Source organism: Acomys minous (genome assembly GCF_964271855.1).
Source record: "Acomys minous genome assembly, chromosome: 9".
NCBI lineage: Eukaryota > Metazoa > Chordata > Mammalia > Rodentia > Muridae > Acomys > Acomys minous.
This window is the reverse complement of record NC_140490.1, coordinates 84,994,735-85,014,823: the sequence shown is the minus strand read 5'-3', so window position 1 is coordinate 85,014,823 and position 20,089 is coordinate 84,994,735. Positions and strand designations below refer to the sequence as shown.

Here is a 20,089-nt window from a genome sequence, read left to right as displayed (position 1 = left end):
ATAGTGGGATATGTTATGTTGTGTAACAATTTCATCTAAGAACTTTTTGACACATTTGAAACCCAAAAATGTAACAAGAGTCATGTTCATAGCTGCCTTATTCATAATAGCCAGTACTTGGAAACAACCTACGTGTCCCTCAATAGAAGAATGGATAAAGAAACTGTGGTACATTTACACTATGGAATACTACTCAGCTATTAAAAACAAGGAATTTCCAAAATTTGTGGACAAATGGATTGAACTAGAAATTGTCATAATGAGTGAGTTCACACAGAAGCAAAAAGAGCTAAATGGTATATACTCACTTATATCGAGACACTAGTCCAAGGTGTATGTCCCCATGAAAAACTGTACCTACCAGAATAGTGGGTAAGAGGGGAGGACATCCTATTGAAACTTTAGGTGGGAGAAGCCTGGGAGAAAGAGGAAATGGAAGGATCCAGTGGGTCCTGGAAAACTATAGGCGAGTCTGGGCCCTGGGGTCCTCTGCAAACTGTGGCGACAGCCAAGGAAAAAATAGGCAGTAAAAACCTTGAACCCCTACCCGGACTAGCCGATGGACATTCTCCACTGTTGAGTGGAGAAGGAGATCTAACTTTCACACAAACTCTGGTGCCCCATATTTGAACATGTCCCTTGGACGGAGATGCCTGGTGGCACTCAGAGGAAAGATAATAGGTCACCAAGGAGAGACTTGATACCATATGAGCATATTCAGGGGGAGGAGGTCCCCCTCAGACACAGACTTAGGGGAGGGGAGGGGAGTAGTAGGGGGGAAGTGGGAGGAAGGGAGGAATGGGAGGATACATGGGATGGGCTAACAACTGAGATGTAATATGTATAAATTAATAAAAATGTATTAAAAAAAAGAGTTATTCTCAAAACAGCTATTTCCATTGATCTCTATTTCTTATGGCTTTCAATGAGTTCTTATCAGGTCTCAAAAGAATAATATAACACTTGGGGATAAAGATACAACTTAGCAGCCCTGTGCTGGATGCTAAGATGGAGAAGACTTCCACAACCACCATGACCTTCCCCTTAGTACTGTGGTAGACAGGGAGGAAGGTGATCCAGACACTGCAGAATACCAGCATGCTGAATGTCAGGAACTTGGCTTCATTGAAGGTGTCAGGCAGGTTCCTGGCCAAAAAAGCAACTGTGAAGCTCCCTGTGGACAGAGCCCCCAGGTATCCCAAGACACAGTAGAAGGCTGTGACTGAGCCTTTATTGCACACAATGATGATCTGACCATGTTCAGTGTGTGCATCTGTTTCAACAAAGGGAGGAGATATTCCCAGCCAGACTCCACAGATGATAAATTGTATGAGTGTACAGATGGGAATGATAAATTTGGGTGTCCCCGATATAAGTGACCTTCTCAGGCTTCTTCCAGGAGCTGTAGATTTGAAAGCCAAGACCACTGTAATGGTTTTGGCCAAGATAGTAGATACTGCCACTGTGAAAACAACTCCAAATGCAGTCTGCTGCAGGATGCAGGTGGCTGTGTTGGGGTGACCAATGAAGAGCAAGGAGCAAAGAAAACAAAAGTTGAGGGCGATGAGCAGGATATAGCTGAGAGTACTGTTATTAGCCTTCACAACTGGAGTCTTTCGGTGCTTCACAAAAACCACAAGAACAAGTGTGGTGAGTGAAGAAAACCACAAGGCCATGCCAGCCAATGTCATCCCCAAGGGACTTTCATAAGCCAGAAATGTCACATCTTTTTGGAGGCAGTAGGTTCGCTCTGTGTTGGGATACTGGTCATCTGGACACTTCACACACTGATCCACATCTGGCAAGAAATACAGTGCGGTGTCAGCACAACTTCAGTGTTTTTTTTTCTTACTTGCTACACCACCACACCCCAAAGTAGCTCATTAGAAAAGTTTAGCTTTGATGATTTTGCAAGTTAATGTTATACATTTGTTAGAGTCAAATGAATACATGAGTAATTTTCATTTCCTGTGCATATTCATTAACCCACTTTCTCATCTCCAAATTAACACAAAATACCAATTCTCATTTTATATTTTGTATACTATTATAATTTAGATGAGAAGTTTCCCAAAACAAACATTTAATACTCTTAGTTCTAGAAAATTGAATGCTAATAGTTTCTTAGAAACAGTAGGTTTAGTGTCTGTTGGACACTATTTCTTTTCTTCACATGACAGAAGAGACAAACTAAAGCCTGAAAATATGCTAAGAACTGTGTGACTCCCACGAATGAGTGCAAATGCACCTCCATTTCACATTCATCTATGATTATGCTTTAAAAACATTATCTTTGTTAATTTTGTTTTTCAACTTAACACAAACTAATGTCATCTTTGAAAAGGGAATATCAAGTGACAGAAGGCCTCTGCGAGACTGTCCAATGGAAAAGTCTGTGGGGGCATTTGAAAAGAAGATCTAGGCATTGGTGAGCAGTGCCAACCTTGGAAATAATTCCTAAGTAGTGTTAACATATTAAGTAAATGAGCCTTGGGAAGCTAAATAGTTTGCTACTCCATGATCCTGGAACTCCCTTCATGATAGATTGTAAACTTTACTTCCAAAGCTGCTCTTGATCAAAGGCCTTCATAAAAGTAATGAAAAGCTAATTAATGCATTACCTTTTTGTGTAAGACACAATCTAACATCAATTTTAGGAGAATACAAAGTACATTTGTATTGCACTACATAAAACCTTTTAAATCTATATTATTCTTGTTTCATTGTATAGCATGTAGTTATCAAAATTTTTGGAAGGTATCAAAAATACAGGTGATGTAAACTAAACTTTCTTGGGAAGCCTGATCTTCCTACACGTAAGTTTTAACTTTCATCACAGAAAATGTTAATTTTAAATTTTCAGTTACATAGAAACTGTAGATAAATCTTGGTCATTTTTCCATTTTTCCTGGTACCAATTTTCACATTTGGCAACCTTTCTTTGGGTAGGCCTGAGTACTCATGGTCTGTCTGTCTCTTGCTCCTACAACATAGTTGCTTACTCCTCAATAATGATCTCTGAGATACGGGGTTATGGGTTGTGCTACTGGTTATTATTCTTGGTTTCCTGACTTGTTACAGGCCTCATATTAACTATGCTAACTATGCTTAGAAAGGTAAAATCAGGAAGAAATGTATCACTATGTTCATTTAGCAAAATGATATTACTACATATCTTTTTTGGTGGTAAGATTATCATGTTATAATTCATTATGCGCTGGATATTATATGATGTTGTAGTTTCTCATGCTCAGCTACTCCTAATAATCCTAAAAAAATATTTTCCCTCTTCTTTGGTCATCTCATGTTATAGTACAACCCTATTTAAACACCCATAGTTTGCTCTCAAAATGTATGTGGCATTACTTAAATCACCCAGTAGGATTTTGTGCATGCAATTATTTAGCTTCATGGCATAACTTAAATGCAAATCCCCACAGTGTTTCTTCCCCTACCTTCTGTGAACTATAAAAATCAGCAATAATAATTTCCATATTGAAAAAAATCTATATTTTAGACATGAAACATATGAATTATTGATTCTTCCTGTGTTTCCTTTGAGAATATTGCCTGACTGTAAGTATGTGCAGCACATGTGTGTATTGTAAACATGGCCAGAATATGGTTTCAGAATGCCAGTGACTGGAGTTATAAACAATTACAAGTAATCATGTGGGTGCTGTGAGCCAAACCCACATTTTTTAAAAGGGCAGCATTACTCTTAACTACAAAGCCATTTCTCTGGCTACTACATTTCTTAAGTCAAATATACTGTCTATTAATATCCTATCTATTTCAAAAAGAATTCTGGGCTCTGAAAAGATGACACTGTGACAGAGAGTTTCAACGTGATATTAATACAGCTCCCAGAAAATTTTATGTAGATATATATATATGAAGGCTCCACATGGAAAAGTTTCTGGAAGAAGTGAATCTTAGACTTTTTCATGTTATCAAAATATATTATCTGAAAAAAAGGACAGCTTAGAATCATGTAAAGGCAACAAATGTGATGTTTCTCAAAGAGTTATGCTGCTAATATAACTATTAATTATGCCCACAAAAATCTTAAGAATATACACTATTCAATCATCTTGGTTATAATTTATGCTTCAGTACATTGATTAAAAACAGAGATAGTATCCTGATATTTTGTACACACACTTGCCTGTACTGTTAGAAATTTCATTTTCTGGGCAGAAGCTGCAAATAAAACAGCAGGAAGGCTTGCCTTCCTGTAGAGATTTTCTGAATCCAGGACCACAACTTTCACTGCATACAGAGATGGGGGTCTGGGAAATCAGAGAGACAAAGATATATAAAAATTAATCAGATAATTAAATTTCATGAATAAAATGTTATGAATTGTGATTGTTGTATTTATTTTTATAAATGTGTGATCAGTTAATTGAAGAGACTATAAATGTACCCTATAATAGCATATATACATATATAATGATAAAATGCTTAGAATAATGTACATACATTGGTGAGGAGTGTTACTTCTTGGCAATAATAAGCTTATTAAGAGGGATTCCAATGGAGTGGTTCCCAGTATATACCATGTTTATGTAGCACAGGATCAGAGGCTGAAAAACTGACTGAATTGAAGGAGTTGGGGAGGGTCAGTAACAGCCACCAACCATCCCTGTCAAATGTCTCCCAGTTCAGGAGTTATAACCTTCAATCACTTTGTACTCCTCCAAATAGTCGAGGCAGAGAGCAAGTCCCCTGGAGAACAGAGGATCAATGCAGTGAAACCAAGTTTGGAGAGTTGTGTTGGGCATAGGCCACAACCTAAATCAGAAGCTATCCTGAAGAGTCCTGTGAAACACATGAGCAAATTTGGGCTTGGAACTCTCTCTGCATGCCCACTGCTTATTGGCCTGGCTCGTCTGGGAAATGGGGATCTAACAGGCAAAAAGTATGTCAGGCATGGACCACAATCCATATTAGCTGCTATCATTAAAAGGCCTATGGTACACTCAAGCAGCCAGGTCTGGATCTCTCTTTACACACTGTTTAACATCCTGGCCCATCTGGGTCATATAAAGTAAACAAGCAGAAGTAAGTAGGGATCTAGCCACAATACACATTATCAAACATACCAAGCAGGCTCGAGGGCCATCCAAGCAGCTTTCAGCCTGAAGCTCTCTCAGCCTTCTCCTCCTCTGCCTGAGACAACTGGAACACAAACGGGGGATCCAGTAGAGCTAAACTGAGTGCAGGCTACAAAACCCGTTGTCCATCATCCTGAGGAAGCCTCTGGGAGGTCCTAGCAAACAGGCTTCATCTCAGAGCTCCTGATACTGGCTCCTGAGATGTCTAGTCCATGTGGGACACACATAGACAGTAATCCTCTGGCCTGCTAACACCAGAAACAACCAGATGGCTATAGGCCAGCTCAGGAAGCAAGCAACAAAACTCAGAGCCATATGACACCATTATAAACCTGTAATTATATAAGCACAGCAAGCCCTGGAGATATGAACATCCATAAAGTGCAAGAAGAAGATTTTAAATTTGAAGTGATGAAAGTGATGTAAGCCTTGAAGGAAAAAGTAAGTTTTTCCAAGAAAATACATTCAAACAGATGAAGGAATTGAAAAAGTCTATAAATAATTACAGGAAAATTCAGTTAAACAGGAGAAAGAAATGAAAGAAATGAATAAAAGCATTCAAGACATAGAAAGGGAATTGGCAACAACAATGAAAACACAATCTGAGGCAGTCCTGGAGTTGGAACACCTATGGAAGAGAATAGAAACTTCAGAAACAAGCAACAGCAACAGAATACCAGAGATGGAAGACAGAATCTTAGGTGTAGAAGATACAGTTGAAGTTAACAATACATCAGTAAAAGAAACTGTTAAAATTAAAAATCTTGACACAAAACATACAACAAATTGGGGACACTATGATGATACCACACCTAAGAATAATAAGAATAGAAGAATGAGATGATTCCAAGCTCCATGGCCCAGAAAACATTTTCAGCAAAATCAGAGATTAGAACTTTCACAATCTAAAGACAGAAATACCAATAAACATACAAGAAGCCTCCAAAAATCTTCCTGACACATAATAATAAATATGTTAGAGGTACATAACAAAGAAAGAATACTAAAATCTGCAAGAGAAAAGGGCCAAGTTGCATATAAAGGCAAAGCTATCAGGATTACACCTAACTTCTCAACAGAGACTATGAAAGCCAGAAGGGCCTGTACGGATGTCATGCAGACCCTAAGAGACCACAGATGTCAACCCAGAATGCTATACTCAACAAACCTTCAATCACCATAGATGGAGAAAACAAGATAATCTACAAACAAAAACAAAAACAAAAACAAAAAACCAAGTTTGTTCAGTTTTTAGCCCCAAATCCAGCATTATTGGAGATACAAGAAGAAAAACTCCATTGAAAGGGTGCTAATTACACCCAGGAAATCACAAGAAATAAATAATGCCACATTTAAAAAATAAAAAGAAAGGAAATACACAAACTCACTCCTCAACCACCACCATCAAAAATACAAGAACTAACTATCACCAGTCATTAATATATCCCAAGATAAATATCCAGAACTCCCCAATAAATAAACAAACGCTAATAGAATGCATGTGAAAACAGGACCTGCTATTCTGCTGTATTAAAAAACAAAAAACAAAAAACAACAACAACAACAAAACCCTTAGCAATAAAGGTGCCATTACCTCACCGTAAAGGGTTGGAAAAGGGTACTTCAATCAATCAGACCCTGGAAGCAAGCTGGAGTAGCCATTATTGTATCTAATAAAATAGACTTTCAACCAAAACATATGAAAAAAGATAGGGAAGGATACACACTTCATATTTACCAAAGGAAAAATACATTAAAAAAGATGTCTCAATCCTCATTCTCGATCTATTCCTAAAATGCAGGAGCACCCACATTCATAAGAGAAATATTTCTAATGCTTAAATCATACATGAAACCACACATATTACTAGTGGGAAACTTCCACACCCCACACTCACCAAAATATAACTCATTAAGACAGTAAATATGTGGAAAAATAATAAAATTAATAGATGTCATGAATCAAATGGACTTAACATATATCTACAGAACATGACTCAAACACAAAGAAAATATCTTCTTTCCAGAACCTTCTCTAAAGTTGACCATATACTTGGCCACAAAGCAAACTTCAACAGATACAAGAAGATTGAAATAACCTCTTGTGTCTTATCGGACCATCATTGATTAATACTGGAATTAACAACAACAGAACATGTACAAACTTATGGAAACAGAACAGTTCCCTCCTCAATGACTTCTGGGTAGTGGATAAAACTCACATAGTCTGCTCCAAAGCTGACTATATACTTGCCCACAAAGCAAACCTCAACAGATACAAGAAGATCAAATTAACATCTTCCTTCTTATAAGACCACATGCATTAAAGCTGGAACTCAATAACAAAAGAAACAACAGAAAGTCTACACAGTCTTGAAAACTGACTAACTTTGTACTCAATGACCTCTGAGTCAGGGATGAAACAAACAAACAAAAATAAATAAAGAAATTAAAAATTTCATAGATTTCAGTGAAAATGAAATCACAACATATCAAAACTTATCAGACACAATGAAAGCAGTGCTAAGAGGAAAGTTCATAGCTCTAAGAACCTTTATGAAGAAATTGGAGAGATCCCATACTAGAAATTTAACAGCATATTTGAAAGCTCTAGAACAAAGAGAAACAGACACAGCCAAGAGGAGTAGATGGTTAAAAATGATCAAACTCAGCACTGAAATCAATAAATTAGAATCAAAAGAATAGTTCAAAGAATCAATAAAACCACAACTGGTTCTTTGAGAAAATCAACAAGATAGACAAACCCTTAGGCAAACTAACAAAAAGGCAGAAGGAGAGCACTCAAATCAACAAAATCAGAAATGAGAGGGGAGACATAACAACTGACACAGAAAATGCAAAGAATCATTAGGCCTTATTTCAAAAGCCTATATACCACAAAATTTGAAAACCTAAATGAAATGATAGCTACTAACTACCAAATTGAATCAAAAGCAGGTAAACAAATTAAAGAGTCCTATATCTCACAAGGAAATAGAAGTAGTCATCAAAAGTCTTCCAACCAAAAAAAAAAGGGGGGGGGGTGTGCAGGGCTTTGTACCAGACCTTCAAAGAAGAGCCTATATAAATTCTCTTCAAACTATTCCATGAAATAAAAACAGAAGAAATATTATCAAACTTATTTTATGAGGTCATAGTTACCTTGACACCTAAATCACAGGAGGTCCCAACAAAGAAAGTGAATTTCAGTTCAATTTCCCTTATGAACATTGATGCAAAAATATGCAATAAAATACTGAATCCATGAACACATCAAAAATGTCGTTCATCATGACCAAGTCTGCCTCCTCCTAGGCATGCAGGGTTACTCCAGTATACAGAAATCAGTCCTTGCAATCCATCATAGAAACAAATGAAAGAAAAACCCAAATTATCATCTCCTTAGATTCTAAAAAAGCACTTGACAAAATCCAACTTCAATTCTTGTTTTAAAAAACGTCTTATGGATATTGATGATACAAGGCAGGAACATAAACATAGAAAAGGCATTATACAGCAAGCCTATAGCCAATATCAAACTAAAAGGAGAGAAATGTTTAAATAAATTCCTCTGATATCAGGGACACAGCAATGTTGTCCACTCTTCCTGTATCTCTTCAATATGACACTTGATGTGTTAAAGCAATAAGGCAACTAAAGGAGGTCAAAGGGAAAACACCACCAATCCAAATATTACAATTTAAAAAATGAGGCACAGAACTAAACAGAGAATTCTCATGAAGGAAGAGACATGGCTGAGAGACACTTAAAGAAATGCTCAACATCCCTAGTCATCAGGAAATGCAAATCAAAAATAATTCTGAGATTCCATATTATCCTAGTAAAATGTCTGAGACAAAAAACTCAAGTGTCTCAAGTTACAGCACATGCTCTCAAGGATGTAGACAAAGGGGAGCACTCCTCCATTTGCTGGTGGGAGTGCAAACTTGTACAACCAATTTGGATATCAATCTGGTACTTTCTCAGAAAATTGGGAATAGGTCTACCTCAAGATCCAGCCACAGAAATCCAAGATGGTTGTGATGATCACACACTATGTCTAATCAGCAGGACTGAGCCTAAGAACCAGGCTTCAAGGTGCAGAACACAAGAGCCCAAGGTGAGAGGGGTCCACACTATGGAGAGCACAGGTGGGTCTGGCCTCTGGCCATTTAACTGGACCATGAGGACTGGTGCTCAGTCCCCAGAGTCTGGACATATAGCAACCAAAGAGCTGCATTTGTGCTCTCTTTATATCAGAATCTGTATCTGGGACTGACTAGTGGGTGGTGGGGTGTCTAGTTCTAGTTCTGCTGGCAAAGGGAAGAACACAGTAGAACGAATGGATCTGACCTCAGACTTCTCCACCACTCCACAGAAATTCACAGATTTTCAGACTGGAGCAGGCAAGCTCACCAAAGCCCAGCCAAACTCAGGGTATTGGGCCATATCTGTCCCCTACCCCCATCTGAACTCTGTGCTACAAAGCACAAGCACCTGTGTCTGTTGTCCCAGGGGGAGGCCAAAGTGTGGACCTGGGATAGATTGGACTTTGGATCACCCCACCAGTCGACAGAGGGACCCAGGACCCAGGCGGGTCTGGACACTTTCTCCAAAGCCTAAGAAAATGCCTCAGGCTAGCAGACTGTACCTACATTCTCTCTCAGTATGACCCAAGTCTCCAGGTCCTGAGCAGGTGTGAACATATTCTCCAGGAGCCAGTCAAACACAGGCTAGAATGCTGTACACTAATACTCTCTCTGTGTCCGAACCAAGGCCCGAGGGCCTGGATGGGCACAAGCATGTGCACCAAAGTCCATCCAAATGACCAATATCCCACTATACAGACACTCTCTAGTGGACTGAACCAAGACACCAAGGCCTAGCCTGGCAAGCAGGCTGTACCTGCATTCTCTCTCAGAATGAGCCTTGGACTCGAGAGTAGCAGTATCAGAGTCTGCTGGCCCAGGGGGCAGCCAAATGTGTGGAACAAATTCCCCAGAACTGAACCGAGATCACCTGCCTGATCCAGGTAAGGGTTCTCTGATCCCCACAAGGGAGGGATCTCGACCTATAGACAACTATGAACCTGCTCTCAAAAGCCAATGAAGGGCACCAGAAACTACTTTGGACCATCAGAAACAGCAAGATGACTAAAGGCCAGGCTAAAAACACAAACAACAAAAGCCAAATTAATATGGCATCTCCAGAACTCAGTTATCTCAAAGCAATCAGCCCTGGAAATTCAAACACAACTTAAGCACAAGAAAATTCCCTCAGATCCTTAGTAATGAGGACAATAATGGAGGAAAAAATAAAATCAGTAAACAAATACAAGAAGACACAAGGAAACAGACAGAGGACCCTAGAGAGGTCATGGTAGAAGTCTATAGAGAGGAAATGAATAAATCACTGGATGCATAAACAAGGTACAACATTCTGATGCATTGAAGAAACAAATCTCAGCTACAATGATTGATATTACATAGGGAAAATGTCTTCCAAGCAAATGAACAGAAGAAGCAAGCTGGTGTAACCATTCTAATATGTAATAAAATAGACTTTCAACCAACATTAATCAAAAGATATGAGGAAGGACACTTCATACTTATCAAAGGAATATTCAACCAAGATGACATCACAATTATGAACATCTACACCCCAAATACAAGGGCACCCATATTTGTGAAAAAAAATTTATAAAGCTTAAACCACACTTTGATACCAACACATGCATAGTGGGAGATTTCAACATCCCACTTTCACCAATGATAGGTCAATGAAACAGAAACTAAAATGAGAAATATTGGCACTAACCAAAGTCATGAATCAAATAGATCTAACACACATCTATAGAACTTTTCACTCAAACACAAAAGATTATACCTTCTTCTCAGCACCTCATGAAACCTTCCCCCAAATTGACCATATAGTGGGTCACCAATAGATCCTCAACAGACAGAAGGAGATTGAAATAATACTTGTTATCCTATCACACCAACATGGACTAAAGCTGGACTTTAACAACAGAAATATCAAAAAGCCTATACACACATGGAAACTGAACAACTCTCTACTCACCCAAATTTAGGGGACACATTGAAAGCAGTGCCAAGAGAAGGCACTAAGTGCCTTCAAAAAGAGACTGGAAACATCTCATATAGGCAACTTAACAACACATCTGGAAGCCCTAGAAAAAAACAGAAGAAGAAACACTGAAGAAGAGTAGATGGCTGGAAATAATCAAAGGCAGTGCTGAAATCAATAAATTAGAAACAAATAGAACAATTCAAAACATCAACAAAGCCAAGAGCAGGTTCTTTGAGAAAACCAACAAGATAGACACACATGGTATGTACTCATGTATAAGTGGATACTAGCCCAAGATGGATGTCCTCTGAGAGTCTTCACACAATGGAGGATCAAGACAGGTGCTTGTACTTACTACTGAAATCCAGGTAAGAGGCATGTGGAAGAACGGGGAGAGAAAAGGACCCAGATGGTGCAGGAGCACTATAAAAAGACCATCATAGCTGGCATATCTGCACACATGGGGCCTTCACAAACTGCTCTGCCAACCAAGGACAATGCATGCAGTAACCCTAGACCCCTGTGCTCTGATCGAGGCAGTGAAAAGGTAATTCTCCACAGTTGTGAGAAGAGCCGTGATTGTCTCTGGTAGGAACTCTGGTGCCCCCTATTTGTCCACTTCCCATTGGTGAGGAGGCCTGGTGGCACTCAGAGGAAGGGAAAGCAGGCTATTCTGATGAGACCTGGTAGGCTGTGATTATACAGTGGTGGGAGGAGTTCCTCTTCTGTTATAGGTCTAGGGGAGGGGAATAGGGTGAAAGTGGGAGGGAAGTTAGAATGGGAAGATGCAAGTGAGAATATAACAATCGGGATGTAATCTGATAAATTATTTTAAAAAATAAAGAATTAAGTAAAAATAAAGAAGAGTATAAGCTAGGCAACAACAATAAAAAATCCCCAGCCATACCACTCCTTGGCATAAACCCAAAAGATGCTCCCCTACACAGGGATATTTGCTCAACTATGTTTATAGCAGCTTCATTCATAATAGAATATGGAAACAACCGAGATGTCCCTCAACAAAGAATGGATAAAGAAATTGTGCGCATTTACAAAATGCATTACTACTCAGCTATTAAAAACAATGAAATCTTGAAATTTTCAGGTAAATTGATGGAAGTGGAAAGATAATCTTGAGTGAAATAACACAGACCCAGAATAAATGATATATACTCACTTATAAGCTGGTATTAGTCACATAATACAGGATAACCAGACTACCATACACAGACTTAAAGAAACTAGATAAGAAGAAGGACACTAGGGAGAATGCTTAATTCTCATTCAGAAGGACAAACAGAATAGATACCAGAAGCAGTTGAAGAGAAGGAACAGAAAGTGAGCCTACCATAGAGGTCCTCTGAATGCGTCCACCCAGAAGGAGATCCAAGCAGATTCTGAGATACACAGACAAACTCTGGCATGGAGCACATGGAGCCTCATAGAAGAGTTTGGGAACAGAAGGACCTTAAGGGGTCAGAAGCTACACAAGGAGACCAATGGGGGCAACAAATCTGGGTGGAGGAGGAAGTTACTGCAGAGTCTGATGCAACAACCAAGGACAATGCATGGTGTGGACCTAGTCCCTCTTCTCAGATGCAGTAGATAGGCAGTACAGTCTCCTTGAGGGTCCCATTATATGGGAGTAAGGAAAACTTCTGAAATGGACTCTTGTCCAACACATTGATCACTTCCACTTGGTGGAGTGGTCTTGCCAGGCTACCGAGGAAGAGGATACTGGTAGCCAGGATGAGGTTTATACACTAAGTTGGTTGTTAGGGGAGGAGGGCACCCTTTTCTGAGGACTAGTAGAGAGAGGGCTTTTAAAGGAGGAAGGGTGGGATCGGGAGGCTACAAGGGTGGTCGCTATAATCAGAATGTAAAGTGAACATTTTAAAAATTAAAAAAATAAACTTATGAAAAAATATTTGAATGTGGAAAGTGAGTTTGTAAACACAGTAGGGCTGTTGTGTTTTAAATTACGAGGAGGCAGGAGGCACAGTAAAACTGAAATTCCACTCACTTGTCTAATGCCTGTGTTCCACTCTATCTTGTCCTCAGACAATGACAGTTGTTGCCCAGGTGGCAAATATGAGGAAAACGTTCCTACTTTTACTTTATATCCAAGACCTTGTGGAAAATTCCAGAAGTTCAGAATGTCATAATCTATATGCATTTTTTCTGAAGGTTTCAAAGTTACTGAGTCTCCACCAGCATTCATGAATTGAATATTCTTCAGGATGTGGTTTAGCTAAGAGAGATGCATGATTTATAAGCATGTTCAGTGTGCATATAAAATATTTAACTATGCACGTTCACATTTTCATTAAATTTCCATCTCAAAATGAAATATCACTGCAGTTATAAAACAACAAAATGGTGTTTACAATGAAATAATATCATTCTCCAGCAGTCGGTGAATAGGTGTTTACTGAGATAAACCTTGGGCTTTTATGCAAGCTAATGGTTTTCAACATTGATCCAAATAGTTTGTGATTAGTGTTGATTATGAACCAAACACAATCTTGAATTACCAGGGCATGAGGTCTCAGTGGAGAACTGTATAGATTAATTTGTACTCTAGGCAGGTATATGAAATATTTTCTAACTTGGTTGAACTGAGGCATGAAGAATGACTCTGAATTTTAGTAGGCTCATTTTGTGAGCTGGGCCAAGAACTGAACATAATGGAAGCAGATTCTTGAACAAATACATACTCATTGCTCCTTGCTCTTGATGGTGGATGTTGATGTGGCAAGCTGCTTCCAATTCCTGACACTTTGAGTTCCTCCTAATGAGGGACTGTAAATTGGCATTGTGAGTAAAATAACCCCTTTTTTTACTTCAGTGTTTTTGTCCACATATTTCATCATAGTAAGAGGAATCAAAGTTAAGGATAAACACCCAAAGCAGATACACATTTTCTTTAGATGCTTAGGGATTACTTTATTTGGTGACACTCTATACTAGTTAGAAATGTGAAATATCAATTGCCTCCTAGTTCATGTTTAAGAACTTTCTGCACAGAGATTAGGGTTTTTAAGATGAGAATTTCAGTGGAGCAGGATCATGATTGGTCTTTAATATAATCCTTTGCCCTAGCTTCTTAATATTACCTTCTACAATATTGATGTCTTGATTATAAGTTCCACCCATGTCTATATTTTTATTTTGACTACTAAAAACAGTCTAGAAACTTTTCTTTGGAAGGAGAATCCTAAGGTACTTGTTTAGGGCACCTTCAGGTCCATTTTTAAAAGTTACCTTCATGTAGAGGAATTTTAATTCAGAAAATGGTTGCTCTGCCTGGAAATCACATCCAAAGACCTTCTATGTCTGTGTGATTCTACTGGAATTGAACCTCACCTTTAATCCAGGAGACAGAGGCAATCAGATCTGAGTTCACAGACTACCTGGTATAAAGCAAGTTTCATATTAAAAAAAAAAGTTTAGGTCCAGGCCTGATGGTATATGCTCATTTCTAAACAATTCAGGTAAAGATAGTTTTCTAGAAGGAAGCATGATGTTTGAAATTGTTGTTTAATTGAGTGGCAGAAAAAGTGATGAATAAGGTATGCTCAAATCTCCTGAGAATAAAGGGGGTAGGGAATCTACTTGTAGGAGCCACACAGAGCAAGAGAGAAAAGAGGCAGTTATACTGGGAGAGTTTTGCAGAGAGAACAAGCTAGATGTGGGTAAAGACAGAAGAAGCTAGACAATGAGAAGGAGATAGAATGTTAGAAAAGGTTGGTGGAGGTAGTTTGAGGGCAAGCAAAGTAATTCAAAGGCTGCGAGAAATCCAGAATTAGTAATTTATTAGGAAGAGGAAAATGTGCCAGAATGCCTGAATTGAACCAACCAGCTATGATGAGCTCAGAAAGAAGAAGAAAATATGAGCTGATGAAGCAGTAAATCTCAGAGTCTGGAAACATTCTAGGACTCGGTTTTATTGTATGGAGCCTAGAAGCTTCTAAGACTAGGCTTAGGCTAACAGACAGAGGCAGTAAGTCTCTGAGACAGCAATTGAAATAGGTACATAAAAGTTCTTTTACACCTGGAGTAACACTGTGCAGGTTCCAAAGGAAAGCCCATTACCTGCCATGGGGGAAATTTCATTTTTCCTCCATTTTTAAAATCTTGTTTGTCTACTTCATGCATAACCATCTTGTGAAGGGTATGAGCTACAGCATACACAGCATTGTACATATGGTAACTCCCATAACTCATTGCCATGTCATGGTGATACCAAGGTAACCATTCCAAGGAACCTCTAGATGAACAATTTTTTAATGATTTACAAGAAGCCTTAGATATTGAACAATTAAAATGAATCTCCCACAATCTTGCCAGGAAAATGTCTTCTGGGTATTTGAAAGGGGTCACTGTCTTTGCAAATTCTTTAAAAGTAGAAATCTCACCATGACGTTGTGAAAAGATGAGAGTTCCATGGAATGAGTCAAGAATGAAATGCCTCATAGAAGTAATGACTTCCCACTCTGATGTGGTAACCCAGATTTTCCACGGAAGTATGTGCTCCCATCTTCTAAAGAGCACACCTACAGTAGAGTCGGTGGTACCATAAATGATAACAACTTTTACTGAGTTGCTCACAATTGGGCTATTGTAGACATCATCATTTCGCATGTGGAACACATGACTCACTGGGATCGTTTGCATGAAGGCTAAACAGACTCTCTTTCTTTCCATCTCTGGTATCAAGTCTGAGACAAAGTGAACACCTTTCTCATCATCTGAGATGACGAGCCCCACCCAATTCCATCTGAAATGGACAATCAACGTGACCATGCCTAAGGCCAGAGAAGACTCCTTGGAGGCCATCTGATACAGAGAAGAAAACTTCGCAGAGTCATGCATATTTATTTCAAAAGGTCCAATGGTCAGCTAAGAAAAGAGAATAGGGAGTGACATGAAGATGGAGGTTCCAGAAATCACAGGTTCAATGAGGCTGAAAGAAGATCTTCAAATTATAGAAATTCAAGCTTGTATTGAAAGGGAATTTCAAATTTGGGACCCAGTTTCAGAAAACGATTTGAAATACTCCCCTCTATCTTAAATCTCATGCGCGCCTTTCAAGCAACAGAAATGCAGATATACCGACAATTTCAGAGTATATAATCTTTAAAATTATGCATTTAAAAAGATTGGGTATTCGTTTGGGTGGCTGTATGTACATCCAAGTGTGTGCACCAATGTTTCTACAGGTGCATACCCATGTGCCCATGAAGGCTAGAAGAGAGTTTTGGGTGTCCTCTACTGTAGGCATATTGTTATTGCCTAATTCAATTTTTGTATCCTCCATATCTGCTTTCAAGCTTTGTTTTAAGAATCTCCCGTCTCAATGTTGTATAAACACTGCTTCCTCAGCTGTCCACTGATAGACAAATAAAGGATCTTACAAACAATCTCTGAGAAGGGTAGCGAAGAGAACTAACTTCCTGCCAGCCAGGGGGCGGGGTGAGGTGTTACAGGAGAAAGTAGGAGATTCAGCTGTGGGGGAATTCCCAGTAACATTATGAGAGAGGAGGAAGATTCAACTGGAACAGGAAAAGATACAAAGTATAAGTATTTCTGGGATTTACACTAGGAGGAAACTAGATTAGTATATAGGGTTAAGGTTAGAGTAATAACTGCTCAGTTCTTGTGCTATAAAGCTTGTTATTAAACAAATATGAAGGAGTCTCCATTGTTTTTGGGTTAAGAAAGAAACAGAAATAAACACAGTGAAATAAAAGTAACTTTAACACTCTACTTTTTGTCACTTTATTTTGAGGCAAGCTGTCCTTAACACCTCTTGATTCATAAGACTTTCTGGTCTGGGTAGAATACAGGAAGCCACAGGTATCATCCTGTATCTGCTGTGTTATAGTGAGTACATGTGTGGTGTTGGCAGGAAAACTCCTATTTTTATGATTTCACAAAAATTATTCTTGACTATGGGATGATCATCCAGCCCAAAACTAAGTAATTTGAATCTTGTACGAACAAAGACTTTCAGTTTAACATTTTTCAAATGTCAATGTTTATCATATTCAGATGCTGACGTCAAAGGGGGCATACTTTAATTAATTCCAGTTCATATAATCTCACCTGTGGATATTTATAAAGTTCCAGAAATGTGCCAATTAGGGAAGAAATTTCAAATGTGGTTCCTGTGATTGCAGCCACAGATTTTTCCACTCTTCTGCAGCTGTAATTTGGGAGGATGTTGCTCTTCCCCGTGAGCCAAATAAAAAAAGCGTACAGTGTTTCGTCTTGTGTTGGCCCAGCAGTGTAAATGTGATATCCCAGAGACATGTTAGGTAAAAGAAGGGGGTTCCTGTTGATCTCCTCAATGGCAAATTTTAGAGCAATGACAAATTGGTAGTTGTTGGGACTGATCCTATATAGAGAACAAGAGAATCAATGCAGAACAATCTTCAATAACCACTGTTTTACATCTGAATACAGAACTGTCATGCACTAAGTGAAAGCTTACTCTCACAACTTCCATATTCAAATCATACCTTGTTATTTGATGGAGTAACAACATGAGATTTTTTTTTTTGGAGGTCAGTAGGGCTCTTTTTGCTCCTGTTTAACAGATTATATACTGAATAATGCCTTTAAAGTTACACCACTTCCTTCATTTATTTCCTTTCTGAGGACATAGGAAGAAGTCTATCTTCTATTCGGGAAGCTAGTAGTTAATACACAATCATCTCATGTCTTTACCGAATATTTTGTTCCCCTTGTGAACCCTCTGATTGTGAACTGTAAAAACCTGTTTATTGTTTCATGTGGCTCACCCTTACCACACACCTTTAATCAAAGAAATTCCTGTTTGTTGTATCCAGGCCTAACACATACCTTTTATCCACTGTTTTGCCTTGATCCCTTTGTGTCACATGCTTAGGGGGCTTCTATTATTTGTACAATTTGGGGTTATTGGACTGACAGAAATTTTCTTTTATTTATTTTTTATTTTTAGTTTTACTTTTATTGAGTGCTTATGATTTACATGTCATGCACCAAAATCCCTCTCCACTCCATGTAAAATTAGACGAACAGATAAACAAAAAAATCTTGTTACAGGAGCTGTAGTGTATCACGCCTTTTGCCCACATATGTTTACTTTCAAATGTTCATTGTTTGGAGTCATGGGTCTGGTTTGAGGCCTACACTATCATTACCAGATTCTCACTGGGACTGCTGTCAGATATCCCATTGTTGTCGTGTGTCAAGGAGATTCTTAATCTTTGAATCTGCAGATGCGGTCCCTTCATGTGTTCCAGAAGGTCATACATGGGGTAGAAGTTGATGTGAGGTCAGCTCAGAGCCCTGGATCAGGGCCTGCTCCTTTGTCTTAACCCTAGGACCCACTCTCCCGCTCCTGTGTCGTCATGGCAGGGCTGGCTCTCCTTCTTCTATGTCCTGGGGGCAGGATCAGTTCTCCTGCTCCCATGTCCTCAGGGCAGTGCCTGTTATCTCACTCCTCTGTCATCATGGCAAGAAATGCTCTGCAGCTCCTGTGTCCTCAGGTTAGAGACAGCTCTCCAGCTCCTGTGTCCTCAGAGCAGGGCCAACTCTCAAGGCTCTCATGGCCCCCAGGCCGGCTCTCCTGTTCTTGTGTCCTCAGGGTCAGCTCTCCTGCTTCCCTGTCCTCGGAGCCAGATTTCCTGCTACTGTTCAATTCGCCAGATTGTTGCTGGCTGTCAAGGCGGGATGGCCTCCTACTCTTGTGGGTACTGGATCTTGTGGGCCATCAAGCACGAGGCAAGTGGAGGCCCCTCAAAGTTTTTGTTGAGTTGCTTACAGAAACCATTGATGTTGGCCCAGCTCAGCTTCTTGTCCAGGGGAACTTGTGGCTCTGTTGATTCATGCTTCCCAAGTCTCTAATTCCACTGCATGATCCATCTGTGATGGGCACCCCGCCTTGGTGCTGCCCCTAGTATGCACCTCTGCATGATCCAGCACTGATCATGGCCACAGCCTGTGAGAGGAGGTCCATGGGGCTTGTGGTGTGGGTGGTGCAGTCCTCACTCGGGCCCGACTCAAACAGCACCCCCTCTTTGAATGCCATCTCCTTGACCCACACCACTCTGGGCAACAACCCAAAAAGCAGCAGTGACTGCAGCGGTGACACAGGACCCCTGGGAGTTCACCATAGTATATTCCCATGGTCCTGCCACAGGAGGGCATGGAAGATCCACCTGACAGGATTTTCTTCTCTGTGGGAAACACCAGCACTGTGCTTTGGTACTCTAAGTATGGCCCTTTGGTGGCTTGGTGGCCACTGTTGTTCTGTGAATCAGATGCAGTATGCGATCGACGCCACAGCACCAGAAATTTTCTTAAGAATCATTCATGCACTGATTTTTCTTAAAAAGCATTTATGCACACTTCTTCTTAGCTTCCCTAGGAATGTCCTCATCATACTGCTCCTCCACTTTTAGGGAGATATCCTTATCCGGACCTACTCAAAGGTCTTCTTTATGTCCTGGAGGTCGTGACTCAAATCATTATGTCAGCAACCTCTTATGAGGCTCTGGCTCAAAAATATTCCTGAGACATCTGCCCCTGGATGTTACTTACTCAGAAATAAAATAATCAAAACAAAGTAAACTTAAAAAGGTAAGCAATATTTGGTAGGAAGTTGACAGCAGATCAAAATAGGCTGATGGACAAAGAATGGTACGGTTAAATGATAAAAGAATAAAATATTGAGAACTCCTTTAGAAAAAGTTTAACTTATACAGGACCACTCTGGTGTCATATGACAAAGGAACAAAAATACTAAGATTAGATACATAAATCAATTCTGCAAATATATAAGATATAAACATTATAATATTGAGTAATGTTTGAATAATGACTGCCGC

The 20,089-nt window shown here is 39.4% G+C and overlaps 1 protein-coding gene across 1 annotated transcript; it reads right to left on the bottom strand.

Annotated features, from left to right (window-relative positions):
• Positions 1-890: 890 nt before the first annotated feature.
• LOC311605911 (vomeronasal type-2 receptor 116-like) lies at positions 891-18,672 on the bottom strand (the record flags this gene model as incomplete). Its single annotated transcript, XM_084796748.1, has 7 exons — positions 891-1,798; positions 4,175-4,292; positions 13,234-13,461; positions 15,771-16,112; positions 17,319-17,610; positions 17,735-17,801; positions 18,591-18,672. 7 exons carry the CDS (start codon positions 18,670-18,672, stop codon positions 891-893), a joined length of 2,037 nt encoding a protein of 678 aa, XP_084652874.1.
• Between the last annotated feature and the right edge of the window lie 1,417 nt (positions 18,673-20,089).